The 17,320-nt window shown below is 39.7% G+C and overlaps 1 protein-coding gene across 1 annotated transcript in view; it reads right to left on the bottom strand.

Annotated features, from left to right (window-relative positions):
- Positions 1-17,320, bottom strand: part of MYOM1 (myomesin 1) — a 154,798-nt gene that overhangs the window by 33,052 nt on the left and 104,426 nt on the right. Inside the window, exons 20-29 of the mRNA XM_019525827.1 lie at positions 16,111-16,237; positions 15,200-15,384; positions 14,081-14,195; positions 8,645-8,801; positions 7,092-7,198; positions 6,886-6,930; positions 2,987-3,123; positions 1,867-2,011; positions 921-980; positions 613-680 (exon numbers count right to left, since the gene is read on the bottom strand). Of these exons, the coding sequence (XP_019381372.1) occupies positions 613-680; positions 921-980; positions 1,867-2,011; positions 2,987-3,123; positions 6,886-6,930; positions 7,092-7,198; positions 8,645-8,801; positions 14,081-14,195; positions 15,200-15,384; positions 16,111-16,237 (1,146 nt within the window). The remainder of the gene's footprint in view (positions 1-612; positions 681-920; positions 981-1,866; positions 2,012-2,986; positions 3,124-6,885; positions 6,931-7,091; positions 7,199-8,644; positions 8,802-14,080; positions 14,196-15,199; positions 15,385-16,110; positions 16,238-17,320) is intronic.

Below are 17,320 nucleotides of genomic sequence, written 5' to 3'. Positions count from 1 at the left end.
AATTAAGAGCAGTATGCTTCCCTTCCTCTAACCAATTCTGGTTTTAGGGGCCCTTGCTTCTACTGAGACCCATCTCAAGGCAGCACAGGAAGGTAAAGGGAACTTTCTTGATCCCTTCTCTACCCTTCACTTCTGTGCAATGACTTGCCATACCTGGCCTGGTATATTGTACACTTTTATTTAGCTTGCTGTACAGCAGTGGTGCTCAACTTATCCAGCGCCACAGGCCAGATGAGTGGTGCAGGGCCAATTTGTAGGCTGGATCCAGTGTGGGGTCAGTGTACAGGGTTAATGCATGTGTGCAATGATCCAGCCACATGCTACCCCAATGCCATGCATGAGGTACAGCCACAGCTCAACCGTGTGTCGATGTGATTCACCACCATACAGGGCCATGTCATTTGGATCATTGAGTTCCCCATGTTTTCAGAAATTGAGCTGTGGGGAGCACAGTGGCAGAATTAACATGACAACCATTCCTCCACTGCCAAATTTTCAGACCCATAGGGAACCCCATGAGCCAGGTGACAACAGCTCCATGGGCAAGATCTAGCCTAAGAGCCATATGTTAAGTATTACTGATCAAGTGTTGAAAATCTGCCTGCTTCTTACCTTGCATTTCAATAACACATTGCAGTCACTGGTAACTTCCCATCCCAGATACTCAACAAAATGGGGACCTGTTTAAAATTATATATATAAAAAACATGCATCAGCAATGAATCATAATACAAAAGTACATTCAACCATTTTTTAGGCTACACGTACACTGACATTGTACATTTCATATTTCTTCTATATAAGTCAAACAATTATTTAGCAATTTATATTACAAAAATATATTGAAACCTACTCCTATATTTAATTAGTTAATATAAATGTGGATTCCTTTCATATCCATATACTATGCTGTCTAGTACCTTGTTTCCTGTACCATTCCCGCCTCTGGAAGTCTGCTTCATCCTGTAGTTTCTTAAAAACTAGGGATTAGAAAATAATAAAGAGAAAATGTAAACCTCTCAAACATAACATTTCATTTCTCATAGGTGACTGAATATTATTGTATTGGAAGGGTAAAATCCTGTCCCTGTGGAGGTCACAGAGTTTTGCTATTGACTTCAAAAGGGCCAGAAATGCATCTTGGGTTTTCAATATTACATATCTCAACATTTAACCACATCTACTTTCATGGTGTTAGTACAGGGAACTAAGTTCTACTAACTGCTCATAGTTATCAAATGTTTTGCATGTCAGACAATTCTGATGAAGTATTAGCCTCAGTCAAACAATCACATTTGATCCTCAAAGGAAGGAAATTAAGAATGGCAGCCAAATAAATAAGTAGTTGAAATACAGACAGCTAGTATATCTGAGCAGCTAACCTGAAATATGAGAACAGATCCAACTACTTCCAATATGCATCACCATAGCATTGTGGATCATTGTCAGTGTAAATAGAAAAGCAAGGAAAGCAAACTGGAAGAAGCGATAGAGGTATTGTAGGTAGTAATATTTAACTCTTGCATAGCAGTTGTCATATTTCAAGCACTTTGCAAATATTACTTCATTCATACAATGCCTGTGAGAGGCAGATGTATTTCTGATGGCCTAAATCTTGGAACGTTTTTTTCTAATGTTTTTGTGGAATATTTTCCTTTTTATCAAAAAAAATGGAAATTTGACATGCTCTATTAAGTGTTCTTATCCCGGTATGCAGTTGAGGAGACTAAAAAACGACTTGTGCAAAGGACAAATTAATCCATAGGAAAACACAGGTCATCCATAAGAACACAGATCAAGACTCAAGGGTCAATGGCTGCTTAGTTCAGCCCTCTCTCATAAAAGCAAAGCTACAAACGAGCTTACCATCACCAATTAGCACAAGGCTAGATTGGTTGGTTGCTTTTCCATCCTGAAGTTGGAAGGTATAGGTCCCTTCATCCTTGGCCTCAAGTTTTTCCATGATCATTTCAACCAGACCGGTCTTCTGATCTACATTCATTTTATATTTCTTTAGAAACAAAAAGAAAAGTAAGAATAATGACTGTCTTCAGAACTGCCCTCCCCCAGCCAAAATCACTATCAAGCTAATACTCAATGATATAAGTTATATAAAATTCCTCATTTTCTTCATTTGCTCACTGTGTCTAACTGAGTCTGATTATACAACCAGACAAACAGATCTACAGTCAAAACATATTTATTAATATTAGAACAATATTATTCCTGTTGGATTCTAAGCATCACATCCATTTCATTAGACAGGATTTTTAAAAATATATTGTAATTTCTGCCGAACACTACTGACTCTTGAACCAAAGATAATTGTGGATCTTATCATCACAGAATGCTCTGCTGATATAGAATAGGATAAAAGCAATGGAATTCTATACATCTCATACAACTTCCTTGCCTATTATTAACGGAAACTTGCATACAGTTCCCAGTCTTGGGCTACATGCAGCCCCTTTTCAGTAGAATGTTATGGCTGTAAACTCAAAGAAATGGTTGCCTGGAAATCCCCCTTAACATAAGAAGCTTCCCCACAAAGTATAGAAATAACAGACCTAGCCTTACAGTCCCTAGCTGGTGGCCTGGATGAGGAAAAAGAAGGTATGGTTTGAAACTGGGATTCTGGGCTACTGTAAAAGCTTATATAAGGCCATGACAGGCAGCTGCAAGTTACAGCAACCCCTGAAACTGCCTCTTCTGAGGTCTGAAATGGTCTTCAGCTACTGCTAGTTCTGGGTACCCATGAAGGTGACCTAAAAATGCTTTGGGCCCACCCTCCAGGTCTTCATCAAGCAGAACTGAGCTGCAGCTCAGAATTTGTCCCTAATCTCCATGCTGATGTTTTCTATTACTTACGATTGCCATGAAAAGGTATTAAAGAAGTATGTTTTGACTGTACTCAAAACACTTAATTGGCATATTAATATTCATTGCTTATAAAAATCAGAAAACCATAAGCAATTACAAGTCTTACCTCTCCATTAAAAATTTCTTTGTCGTTAAATACAAAGTTGACCTTTGCATTGCCAGACAACTTTTCAGCCTGCAACCAGAATCTCACTTGTCCTTTCTCCATAATTTCAACTGCCAACTCAGACGTAAGTGGGATAGCTACAAAAAGGAAAGTTACAGACGCTCTTTTCTGTGTTTCACAATTTTTCTTTTTCATATTCAAATGCCATTTCTTCCACAGATGTGCAGGGAATGTATGCATTAACTACCAGTAATATTAATTGTGCACTTGTATTGAAATCCCTTTTTTTTGTTCATATAAACAATAAATTAGTAATCCCTCTACTAGTCACCATTGCCAGATCTGCATACACCTGGAAATATTCAGGATTCATTTAAGTTATATTTAATTGCCCTCCATTCAAGCTCAAAGCCAAACAGTAAACTGAAAATATCTCTGCAGCATGATGGACTGTCCATGGCACAGAACCACACTTAATGATTCACTCTGTAATTAGACTTTAAGGGAGTGGAGTGACTCAGCAGACAAAATAGTATGCAAGGTCTTGTCCTGAAGAACAATTAAAAAACAAACAGGTGCTTTCCGAGCTAGGGAGTTTTTTAAGCACTGTGAACCCCTGCATGTGAAGTCCTTCATTCCTAAAATTTATGCTGTATGTCATATTGTGCCATAAATCTCAGCGGCTAACTCATTTTTCCAAAAACAAAATTGAAGTCACTGACAAGGGCCAAATCCATTGCATTGAATGGGCCAAACTCGACTGAATCATGTTGTGGTCACTTATCCTATAATAACTGTAATCATATTTTTAGTTTTTTCCAGTACTAACAAGTTCAAAATGTTTAACATATTTCATTTTAAATCTTTCTTGGACTTTAGTTTACTTAAATCACATGGTCATTTGAACCTGGTCATAGACTGTGTGACTTAAGCTCCCACCCAGAGTTTATACATAATCAAACTCATAGAGCTTTGTAAACTATGTGAAAAATCCCTTGCCCTCCTACAGGTACCTTGTATGTATACATACATATTTTTAAAAATAGTAGTTTCCCCCAAAATGTAAGAACCTGCCAGACTGGCAACCTGAATAAGTACATCATTACTTATTCATCTTCTCTACTATAGTAAAATTAGGGTATAACACTATCCCAGAGCTTCACTGCTCAGTCCTGCGTACCAGGATCAAGGCCTCCTGCATTACCTCGGCCTAGTCATGTGTGCTGAAATCGGGGCCCCAGAGCCATGTGCCAGTTCTTCTCGGTCCCATGTTCTCTAAGGCCCTGTGCTCCCTCTGCCTGGTCCTGCACGCCAGGATCAGGGCAACAGGCCCCCACGCTACCTCTGCACAGTCCATGGGCCAAAACTGGGGCCCCAGGGCCCTGCACATTCTACATTAGATCCTGTGGGCTGAGATCAGACCCTGTGCTGCTTTGAGCATCCAATCTAGTACACAGGGCCACAACCTGTTGTGCTCCCCAGGGGTCTGTGGGGAGCCTGGCAGGCCAGATAACATGGCACCGGGGCTGGATCTGGCCCATAGGCTGGGGGTTGAGCATCCTTATGTTACACTCTCAGCCTAACCTGATGTTGTAGAACAGTGGCAGATGGTTCCTTTAAAGCTCTCCACTTGCTTCCACTTCCCAGAGCAAATGCACCTTCCAAAGCAGGCAATATACATAGAAATAACTGCCTCCCAGTCTGTATATGGTCATGAAGAACATATAGAGGCTACACTGCATGTGAGCCTTCAACTTCTCTCATAAATCATGCACACACATACAAACGTTCACTGCCTGAGTAGCAGGGAACCCTCTTCCAATCTTACTAATCCTAAGACGTCTGGTATGTGGGGAAATGGGGAACAGTCATAAGGAAAAAAAGGAAGCAATAGCTACTAGAGGGAAGATGGCAGAAAGAGTCATTAAGGGTGGGGGGGAAATGGGATCTAGCATTAAAGTGACACTTTCCTCTCTGTTTAACTTCTGCATATTAGTACAATGGTGCTGTTAAAAGCTTCCTTACTTGCTTCACTGCTCAGTTTATGAGAAATGAAGGGAATCTAGGTTCTTGCATAATCTTTAAAAACAAAGGAATGAAATGTCACATGTACCAGTGTTTGCAGCAGGAAGTGGGTGTAAAAGAAGAAATTAGGCTGTGCTGCTTTTGTCTTACTGTCAGCTCTGTGGCAGTTTTACACTCTTCACTTGATTTGTATGCAATTAACTATGAATATCTTAGCCTAAAATGGAAACAGGGGGGAAAAAGCTTCACAGAAGACTACAATGAGCTAAAAGCTTTTTCTCTTGTGAAGTGAATTCACTCCCCAATCCACAGGAATCCGAGTAACATGACTGAGCACTTGTTTTTCCCAACAAAAAAGCTTATTTATAATCTCTGTATTATGAGGCACTGACTGGCAGCAACACTAGGGTATTTTAGCCTTCCTTCCTATTTTGCATAGGATCCAAAGTATCACAGGCTTTTGATTAAACCTCCTTTGGCATTCCAAAGTTGAAAACCAGGGCTTTCCCATCCTTCTCTGAGTCCCTACATGGCTACTATTCATGCTTGTCTGAGTTCAGTAAGACTGGATTGCTCAGGCAACCCACTTGCCAATAACCTTGCCAGCTGTTGTTGTGTCTAAACATGAATTACAATCTGTTCAAGTTAAGCACTGTTCAGAAGTTCAAGTGAGTGAACATGCAAGTATTTAAGCTTAATGTGTAAGTTCTGCAAATTAATTTTCATGTACAGAACTAATTTTGTTACTGCTTGTCAAAGATTGTCAGTTGAGACTGAAGTCCCCTGCATACCCACTGGATCTCATTACTTTTATTCTGTCCTCTTAGGCATCTGCTAGCATATTTTATTTTATTATTGTTATTTATGTTTTTACAGTGTCTAAAAGTCTGCTGCTATCCAAAAGGATGCAATAGTTATGCAAAAGCAAAGGCATGGGCTCCACCCTGAAGACATTACACTATCTAAAGCTGGACATGATACCACAGGTAGGAAGGAACAACTAGTAGTGAGGGGAAAGGGTGAGGAAGGACAAATAACAATAGCAATAACACTGTGGAATTACAAAATTGTGGGTGTGGAACTCCAGTTAGGCCAGAAAGCAGGTAGTTGAGGAAGAAGCAAACAAGTGGGATGCCAAAGTGGCTTCAGGGTGGCAAAACTGTGTCACTGGATGACACATTAATGTGAAAGTTGGCTGTTGGACAGGAGTGGAGTTTTTAAAAGAATCAGTGGAAGGATTCAGAACAAGATGGCCAGAGTGATGGTCATGTCCAGGTTTTGGAAGGACTGGAGTGGTGCAGTGAGGGTCTCAAGTAGGCCAGAAGAGTGGAGATTCTGGCACTGAGGCAGATAATCAAAGCTAGGTCAAGAATTTCAGTTCAGATAAAAAGGAATAGTCTATGTTTTGATATGCACCAGAGGTACAAACAACCAGATATGGCCTGGCTATATGAAACAGGATTTAGCATTGTGTACTCCAGTTACACTACCATGATTCACTGAAAAAGCATGGTGCTACACCAGGCTATTGCTGGATAAATAGAGTCTCCAACCCGAATGCATCCTCCAAGGTAAAAGCCCATGTATGAGGAAGAATAGTCATATTGTCAACAATAACACCAGTCTCTAAAAGAAAAAGCCAATGGGATGTTTTCAACACAGCCAATACATGGACTGTACTGTACTACATAACTTATAGCATTCCAAATATGTGCTATTAATGTAGTGATATGACCAGAAAGACTTATTAGAAGAAACCAAGCTTCACACACACAAACTTTCTTATGAAACTAGTGGTGCAGCTCCCCTGGCAGAAACTTTGTAATATACATGCATACAAACCTTTCCCCTATAAACATGCTCAAAATACATACTTGGGAATTTGTGTTCATGGCTGAGTGCAAGTAGCCGCTTCATTTCTGCAAAAATTTAAAAAGATATGATGTGTAAGTATGCGCGCATCTATTTCACCGCCTTGAATGAGCACAGATTTTTCTACATTTTCATGTACTCCAGAAGAAAAAAAATAAAATGTAAAAAATGAAGCAGCTATGCAAAAAGAAGTGGGTTTTGTTCTTACCTTCCTCATCCATTGTGTAGCTTGATGAAACTCCATCAGTGTCCGTGACAATACAAGAGTAAATGCCCAAATCATCTTCTCCAAGATCTTTAAAGACAGCTTTCGACCTTCAGATAAAAAACATAAATTAAAAGCACAGATGTGTCTGAACCGACCTTTCTGTCCCTAACAAATCTGTATGTCTGCTTTACCTCTAGCTGAGCAAGAGAATAGAGGTGCACGGTCAATGAAAAATCTGTACCTGCTAAATCTGTAAAGCCCCCTCCTCACTGTCAACTATATATCTAGAATAAGAAGGATATGAATAGATTAGCTCTGATTAGTCCAGAGACAAAATGGGCAACTTCCAAGAGCAAAGCATATAGGAGTAAAGATGGCTAGGAAGCATTGACATGCAACTGAAGTGTGTTTGCTGCTTTTTTTGTGGTCATACCCAAACTAAATTTAAATTAGAGAGCTCATGTAGTATGGAGCTTAATGGAAAATCCATCCTGAGAGCTGGAAAAATATTCAGGCAATTTGCCTGTGTTGAGCTACATTCTACTGTGGCTACCCCGTTACAAGTTCACAACCTAGCACGCTTAAAGATGGCATGGGTATGTCTACACAAGTTGCAGTAACAGGACTGCAGACATATATTATACTACCTAACAGGCACTTCTCCAGGGAGAAAATTCTTCCTGGACCTAGTTTTTTATGGGAGGGATCAGGGAGCATAGTAGGCTGTTATCCACCAGGGAGGGGAGATACCAAATTGTTTTGAGGCTCTATAATAATCAGGACCCCCCGCATCCATGTTAGTTTGTAAACATGTATTTACAGTTCCCTCCCCCCAAATAAAAGTCTGGGGAAATACATTAATTTTGTAGAGCAACCTGAAAGTCACCAAATCTGGAGTCTGGTGGAACAAAATGTGCCATTATTCACTGAAAAAATCTTGGAGGACCAGTCCCTTGTGATCAGGCTAAGGTGTTTGCTTGCAGCACTTCAGGGGACTGAGACATTTGCAGTGTTACGTGGTGAAAGAGCTTAAGCATTCAAGGCATAGAAAATTTATAGCTTCATAGAGTAAGAAAAATCTTAAATAACACCTGAAAACTATGTGGTAGTTAGGTTAGGTTACAGAGCACATGTGTAATGTCCTTTCAGTGTAAAACACCATTTAAGTAAGCAGGCTGCATCATTTCATTTTAGCTGCAATTTCTGAATAGTCTGAAAGTGGACTCCCATGAAGACAGCATGGTAACAATCTTACTTTCAGGCATGGATAATCTTGGTATCCGTATCTAATACCACAGTGGATGTGGTATTGGATCTGCATTCAATACAGTAGTGGATCCAGGATGGAAAAAAACAGGGTGTGGTGGCAGTGGAAAACTCACTGTGTACATGTTTAGCAGCTGACACCAGAGCTCTCAGCAGCAAAACAGTAACAAAAGTGGGGTGGAACTGCACCACTGAATCTCCTTGAATCCACCCTTGATCAGATAAGATGGATTTCAGTTTCTAGAGCTGCTAAATATCATAGAATTGCTATTATCGAGGTTTCTTACTTCCCACCCTTAGTGTCAACGTCTAATCGAGAGTCATCTTCAATTGGTTCATAATTCTTGGACCAGATGAACTTAGAGTCTGGAGACATCTGATCACATTCAAAGTTGAGGGAAATGACTCCATTATCATCTACTTCCGCCACCACTTCTTTAGTTCCTAGAAGATCAACAAGGCAATTCTACTTATTTTTCATACAAAGAAGCATAAAGTTTGGATGATTTTCTTTCAAGAGTGAACTCAAAGAAGGTTCATAAAATAATGATTAAAGAGGGTTCATAGATCAATGTGGCTACGTGCACTTGGAAAAGGATTGTACGTATCTGAAACTTGCAACATGGAGCCCCGGGTTAAAAGAAGCTTTAAAAAAAGGCTCATAGAAAAAATGTAATGGGGTGGAGAGAATGAAAATGAACAAATGCAAGTACATTAAAATGCACAGGATGTTGAAATATTGTAAAGGCAATACTTTCCAAGGTAAGGTTCATCTATAGCTTTCTTTAGGCAGGGCAAATTTTTCATTTGCTAATAAAAAACGTAATAAAATGCCAAATGCAAAAGTGCATACTTTGGGAATAGGTGAACTGAAACACTGCAACACTCACTTGTACAACTGAACTACTCTACTATTCACAGTTCTGAGCTCATTCACACATACAGGTTGGATTAAACTTACAGCATGTTGATCTGCAACAGCCTGTGAAATGCATCCCATGTCCACTAGTAGAGTGTGTGTGTATTTGTGATTGGTTGCTAAGTGCAACACTTCAGGTGTGTCTACACATCACCATACAGTGACATTGCTATGGCGCTGTGCTTCAGTACTTCCTTTTAGAGGTACTAAAGCATGGTGCAGTAGGGGTGGTTACTGCACTGCGCATGGGGCGCACAGTTAAATTTCACTGCTGCATCATCATGGTGGCACCCCATTCCTGGAAGGGCACCGCCATAGCAATGTAGCTGGCAATGTAGACACATGATTGCTACATCACCATAGTGCACCATATGGTAACGCAGCATGTTGCAATGTCACTGTAGGGCAACATGTAGATGCACCCTTTGATTCAAACTAAGACCTAGTTCTGACTACTGCCTTGTCACTCCAGCAGCTAGAATACTTGGTAAGGGCCAGATCATCCAGCACACTCCAGGAGGGTACCAAATGGAGAATAAAAGGTCCAGAACCAGAACATACTTAGAATCTATGCCTTTTGTATCCTTGTACAGATAAGAGAGCTCAATTTTGCGTATGAGTGCAGAGATAGCTCTGACCCACTCTTGAACATGGAGTTAACTTTTACTCCAACAGCTTGCCTGAGAATGTCCTGAAAGTGGTTTGCATTCAGGAGGAGTTGGAAAATATCCAACTTCTTTTTTTGGCACAGCACTGAACTTGACTGTAATTTTTAAAAAAGACACTGATGTCACTATATCCAGCTAGGAAAGCCTTGGTGTGCCTAGAATGTTAATGACATCCTTTTACCCTAAACTGTTATATCTTAGAGAAAAGGGCCTCAATCACAAAACACTTGCAGAATTCTAAACAGTTATAGTAAATGCCTTATTTTCAGCACTTTTCTTAAATCCTGTGTTTCATCAGCCTTGCACCAGCACCTTGCATGGCTTCTCCAGCACTGGGGACAGCAGCATGCTCCTTATAATAAATGTATCTGTGAACATGTAGCCTTCTTATCGTTTCTAACTTCCCTTTAATATTTAATGAAAGGTGAAATTCATATTTTTCTTACATCAGTATTATCATTCTAGCACTTAACGTCTATGAATCTGTGAATCTATTCTCTAGCCCTTCTGATAATGCTCTTTACAGTTCAAAGATATGAGTTTAATACTAGTGAACTGTAAGTGAAGTCTGAGCTCTACAAATCTCTTACTGGGCAGCAGCATGTTTCTACATTTTTCAAATAATCCATTATGTGGAAATCCACTGTTTGACATGTCATTAGCATTTGTTTCCACTGTAGGTTGTACATGAATCTTTTGATGACAGCGTAGATAATATATGACAAAGATAGCCATAATGGCCAACCAGGATAAATATACTTTTTACTTGCTTTTAAAATGTTCATAATATGATGATAATATTAGGCATTTATCTTGAGTAGTGATGCATATGCAATTAAGTTCTGCTATATTTTCTGTGAGTTCTCTGTTTTTATTTTATTTTACTGATGGTTTACCTCTACCTTCAATTCTTAACTAGGCCATTAGAAAACCAAAGTATGTTTTTATATTATTAGTTTTATCTACCAGAGGTATTCATCAAGCTTTCAAAAAGGAACCAGAGAGGTAGATAAAACAATACCAGGCAAATTCCTTTTCCTGATAGCATGGCAATTTTAACATGTTGTTTTGTATCTCATTGAAGATTTGCCATAGGAAAAAAATACTTGGATTATATTAAAGGATATTATAGCACCTATTAAATATCATCAGTTTTGCTGAGGGTTTCATTACAATGAAAGGAAAGAGAGAACATTTAGATAAGATGGACAGCTTGGAAACTCCAAAGTTACTGCCATCATTTCAGATTTGGCGAAATAGAAGAGAATGGTTGAATGGGACAGTTTCATTAATTTCTGCAGTTTGGATTTAAAACTTTCTGAACTCACTGCCAAAGATCTTTCTGTAAAGCTGGAATTGCTCATTGATCAGCTGCAATGACTGTGGTGGCTAACAGGCTGTGTGATTAGTGTGAAACTAAAATTCAGAAATTTTAGCAGAAATATACTGAGGACAGTAGCTCTGTTCTTGGGTCTGGAAGAGCTGTGCTCCCTGCAGAGCTAGAAGCCATGGCAAAGAGAATGGGCAAATGCATCTTCATGATTTCTAAAAGTGTTCTTAATTCATTGGTTGCAGATCATTTCAGCTGTTCACGTAACTTGGAGCAACCTGCTCTAAAACTAAGTTATTGGTAGCTGCAACAGCCCACAAATTATTGTTTTTACAGTTGAGGATAACAGGGTTGAATAGCACTATACATGGACTCCCCTTTGAAAGACACACAAGGACGATCCCCAACATTTAAGTGAGGTTTAAGACCCTGATCTTGCAATGTAATTCCAATGGGCAGTTCTTTAAGTCCAAGAAGAACTCTTTTAAAATCAAAGGTGCTTTGCATAGGAGTGGTGGTCTGGCCATAGAAAGGCCCAACTGACTACCATAATATTTTACATCCATCTAAGATCTGAATAACAGCAATGCTCATTAGAAAAATACTTTTCCTAAAAAGTGGAGACAGTTTTAAGAATGGCACAATTATTACTGAGAAAGATAAAAGCTTGGCCCAGAAATGCTTTCTGAGGGAATTGTTTAATCAGTCTTTTGTCTTTCCTTAAACTCGTTTTTAAGAAGAGTTGCCTGTTACCACATCTGCAGATCTGAACTAGAAATATGGGTCATTAAGCTCAGTATAAACCTTCAACTATCCTGAGAATTTTAATGGGCAGATTCCTGACTCTCCCAATCTCTGGACTTGGAACTGATGTTTTGGCTGCAACCTGTGTCCCTGAACAAGAGTGCAACATGAGAAACGGCTATGGTTCTGCTTTGCAGTTCCTCTTCACCAAGATGTGTGGTCTGCAGGCCAAATATTATGCTGATTTGGCCTTATGACTCCATAAGCTTCCCTTATTTTAGCTTTCAGAAATGTTACTTAGGTTAAATCGCCTTGTTTTTTGTAAAAAAGCATCCCCAGTTCTTAATTAATGTAATTATCTATGCTTTTCTGTTCAATATGTCCAGGGCTTTTTATTGCAAGGCAAACATTTATTATCAGTCTGAAGACTAAACATTAATTCTCAAGGGAAAGAAATTAATACAACCAGAAAGTTTTGGAACTAAGTGTTCATCTGACTCTCTTTTTCATGAGGCTTGCCTTCATTTGTGTAGAAACAGTTATCAGTTCCAACTGCAGAGTGTGGCAAAAGTCCTAGTAAATCAAGAGCTCATAGCACTGGGCTTTGTATGGCCACGTCCAGAAAAGCACAGACATTTGGTTCCCCAGGGACAACAAGCAGAGGGACACTTTCTGCCACTACTAGTTATCCCAGTGGAATACACATGCCATGTGCACTCTGGCATGCGGCAGGTTACTCCAGGTTGGGTAGGGGAGGCTGGGGCCAACGCAGTTGCTAGCCCCAACAGCTTTACCTGGGGTCCTGGGGGCTCGGGAAGCTGCAGCCATGTCACTCCTGCAGCTTGGAGCCTGGATGGCAGCTGGAGTGTGGCTCCGGCTGGCCAGGCTCCAATTTTAGGCGGTGCATGCTGTCCCCGTATGTGTCACCCCACCTTTTTCTGCGTGTTTTTTTTGACCCCTGGAGATGCTCCAGCGGTAAAAAAACCCACCATATTGCAAGGTAGCAGCACAGGAAACATCTAAATGTGTGGTATGTGGTGCCTCAGATGGGTCTGCAGCACCACATACCTCGCAGCTGTGCTTGTCTGGACAATGTCTATTTATATTAAGTTATTATTAAATAGATTGTTTGAAAGATATTTAAGGAAATTTTTCATCATTTAATCACCCATTTTGATTTTAAATTTTCCAACATAAAATACAGCCTTTGTGTCCAGACTTATTTTATTTTAGTGTTTTCATCAGTTTTATGTATTATCTTACAGTTCTAACTATGATACCACATCTTGTGAGTCAGTCAAAAGCTCAACAGTGTCCTTCTATGAAATATTCAGAGGCAGAGTCTGAAGGGAGGAAAGCTTTTGGAGGCTCAAAAAGTTTTCTTCATCTTCTGTCTTTTCTTAGGATTTTTTGCCCTGTAGAAAAATCAGGGGCCCAGAGTCCAAAACCTCTGAAGTATTTGTATGGAATTCAGGTACCCAATGCAGTTGTAAGGCCAACTGTGCGGGGATTTGATGTCTCTTCAGTGATTCCTAGGCTCTCTCTGTTCTTCTAGCCTTTCTAGCCCTGTGAAACCATGCCTCCCCAGCCAGCAGTTACTCCAGTTACCCTGAGATTACTTAATGGTAGTCTCCATGGCACTGACACTATCTATATTCACTTTTTCAAGAATTTAGTGGTGGGTGATAAAGGTGGGGGGAGATCTTCCCAGTCTGTCTCCCCAACACTTTCCATGGTGACAGAGGTGGCAGGTACATTTCCTGTGCTTCTCTAATAAAAATAATTAGGCTCTGCATTTATGGGTCTTTCTGCAACTACATACAAACCTTATTAGCTTATCATATTTGTGTGTTCCAGTACATTATGGTATAGACATCTAATTTTATTTAAAAAGTGATTAAAAATTTCAATGTTCTGTTCTGCATAGGAAAAGGGCCTCATAACTTTGTAATAAATCAAAAGACAGGTGGATCCATTTCTTTATATGAAAGTCTATTTATGAACATAGCTGACAAATATGGACCTGCTTTAATCAGATGCAAAACCAGAATATTTAACAAACCTGGCCGTGTTTGAGCTATGACTGGGTCAGTGAGATCGGATGGTTTCCCAACGCCTGCCTGGTTTGTTGCCCGCACACGGAATACATAGCTGACACCTTCCTTTAAGCCGGTGATCTAAGAAATAAACACAAATAATGTATACAACTGAGCACGTTTTTTATTCCACTTGGTCTGTTCCCCTGGCTTGCAGGATTGACAGTAATAGATCTGTTGTTTCTAACATTTTCCACTTGGCAAGTATTTCCTTCCTTATGTTTTGTTAGCTCAGACAAATGTGACTAACTTGTTTTTGTTTGCTACTTCCCTGCGTGTGTACCTCATAGTTTTTGATATGCTGACATCATTGATGACACTATTTCTGGGAACAGGATGGGGTTTTTTTTAACTCCAGTTTTACCTATCTGTCTCTGAGGCAGCAGAGCAAACACTTCAAAGCACAGATATTTAGAATCTGGAGAATGTCGTCTGTTGGGCTCCGGTGGTTTTAGCCTGTAGTTTGAGGACACTATAAGTGAATATCTCTTTAAAAAGGCACATGCAAGGATAACATTTTAAAGTGAGGGGATTTAAAAATCATCTGTGGATACACATTTCAAATCTATTCATTTGCACATTCATGGGAGAATGTCTATAATCAAGTTGCAGTTATCCTATATTTAGAAGCAACTCCATGAAATTATGTACTACAATACAGAAATCTAAATTCAAACTCATGGTAGAATGTAATGACAACACTATATTATGCTTAAAAATATATATCTCCACAATATCTGTCTTGGTGATGTGCTGCTTATTTCACCTTTGAATCAAAAAATATAGAAAGTATGTATCCTGGATTTTAGGAATGCCGTTTATGTTGTCAGTGCTTTCTTCTATTTTTTAGATTCTGGCACTCTGAATTTTACATTTCTACACTGGTTCCCTCTTTGCTGTGCTAAATTTTCTTCCAAATTTAGTAATGTGCAAATACTGGCATTACATGGGTGTAACTCAGAGCACAATAAAGGTTGGCAAATCTAAAATTACAAGGAAGCACTACCAATAGTGGCATACCTTGAACTGACTTCATTGTTCCTGGTTTCACTGGTATAACTAAATTTGGCCCCAAACTGTTTTACCTTCAAGAATCTTTTTGTAATTGTTTTCTCATTGGCGCTTTTCCAATGTTCATCTGTTGCATCAGTTTCTTTCACATCAACATAGTAACCAGATACAGGGCTACGACCAGTATAAACCGGCTCTTTCCAAAGTAAAACCAAAGAGTCTTTCCTAACTTCAGTGCAGATGAGATCATGGGGTGGTCCTAAATGAAAAAAACAAACATGGAATCCCATAAATTAATTAAAATGACAAATAGGCGAATGCATAAAATTAATAAAGAATATACAGTCTCAAAAAACTGTGGGCTAAGTTCAAATCTGGTGCAAGCCAGTATTGCTCCATTTTATCTTGTACATCAAGAATGAATATTGTCTTGATCATGTTAAATTGAATTAGCCCATAAAATAATCAAATTTATTTTGTGACTTCCACTATCCTGACCACATAGTCATCAAAAAACATAAATGACTAACAATATCAAGTATTGTGGGGGAGGGAGTGTTAATTATTAACCCCATTACTAGATCCGGATTGCTATGTGTAGCACTGGGCTACTCAGCCCTGTATGTTGTGTGGCTATTTACACACAAGCTACTCTGATGGACATAGTATGAAAACCTCAAGAAAAAGAAATGCAAAATATAATGTTGTTGTAAAATTCTGCTTAAAATCTATTCTGCAGAGCAGTAAATGCCTTTTCCATGTACAAGGCAGTAGAGGTTCAAACCCTTATTGTTTTGCAACCTCTCCTTCTCTGCACCTCCACTGAAACTGAGGACACTCAAACACTTGCATTATGGAACTGTTGAGAATATAGAACGGGGCAGCGTTCCTGTTGGAAGTACCGTTTTTTCCTCCTGTTTTCAAAGTGCTTTTGTTACGTTAAGCTTCATGATATAAAACTTCAAAGCTACATTCAAGTTTTTACCTGGAACAGCAATGCTCCATTCTTCACACTTGAAGGAACGGCTAGGTGGGGAGGGAGTCCCGACTCCAGCCACATTAGTAGCAGCCACTTGGAACTGGTATATCATGTTTTCCTTCAAATTGGTAATCTGCAGGACCAAGAAAGTTGTACTCATCAGCCTTGCTCTAAAGCTATGAGAAATAGACAACTGGCTATTTCCCACATGAAAATTCATAGAACCTGTCCCAGTGTTTTACTACCCTCCTAATGAGAAAATTCTTCCTAATATCTAACCTAAACTTTCCTTGCTGCAACTTGAGACCATTGCTCCTTGTTCTGTCATCTGCCACCATTGAGAACTGTCTAGCTCCATCTTCTTTCAAACCTTCCTTCAGGTAGTTGAAGGCTGCTATTAAATCCCCTCTCAGTCTTCTCTTCTCCAAACAAAATAAGCCCAGTTCCCTCAGCCTTGCCTCATAAGTGACATTATCTAATACAAATCATCTTTGAAATCCTGTATGATAAATAGATTATAACAACATTAAAAATTATTTATCTCTCTCTCCTTCTCTCTCAACGTTATTAATATCATAGTTTCCATTACCATGAATGGAAGGGCATTACAAATGAGACCTTGGTACTTTGAGACCTGGACAATATACCTTAAGCAAAGTGAAGAGGGTTTGAGACAATGACTGTTCTGAATGTGCTCAAATTGTAAAACCCTGCCCTTAATGATAGACAGTATGCTAGGTAAAAATAAGCAAGACTGTTGCCAGCCGAACATTAATTATATGAGTCATTCTGCTGACACAGAGCAGGATGGTTTAGAGCAAGAACTGTCCTTGCAAAATGCACATTTGTCTCTGACACATAGCAGCCCTGCAAGTGAAATCAAGATCTGGCCACAGACATTAGTCAATAGGACAGAATGTGTGGGTACATGCAGACATTACATTTAGATCGACCTGACTAGGTCAACTTCTGGTCTGTGACTGGCCCTGAGTGCTAGATCCAGCAAACGTCCTAGAGCAGCCAGAGTGGGCACTGTATGCAGCACAGTCCCAGAGTGGCAGAGTGGCCACTGCAAACAGCATGACTCTGGAATGGGGGAATGTCATGTGGCCACTTCAAAGCCATGCTGCTTGTGGTGGCCACTTTCCTGCTCTGGCATGTGTGTTGAAGTAGGCACCATGTGTGGGAAGGTCCCAGAGTGGCCAGCGCAAACAGC

The sequence above is a fragment of the Gavialis gangeticus genome, unplaced genomic scaffold, assembly GCF_001723915.1.
Source record: "Gavialis gangeticus isolate Ggan-Ray unplaced genomic scaffold, GavGan_comp1, whole genome shotgun sequence".
Lineage (NCBI taxonomy): Eukaryota > Metazoa > Chordata > Crocodylia > Gavialidae > Gavialis > Gavialis gangeticus.
This window is presented reverse-complemented; position numbering and strand designations above follow the sequence as displayed.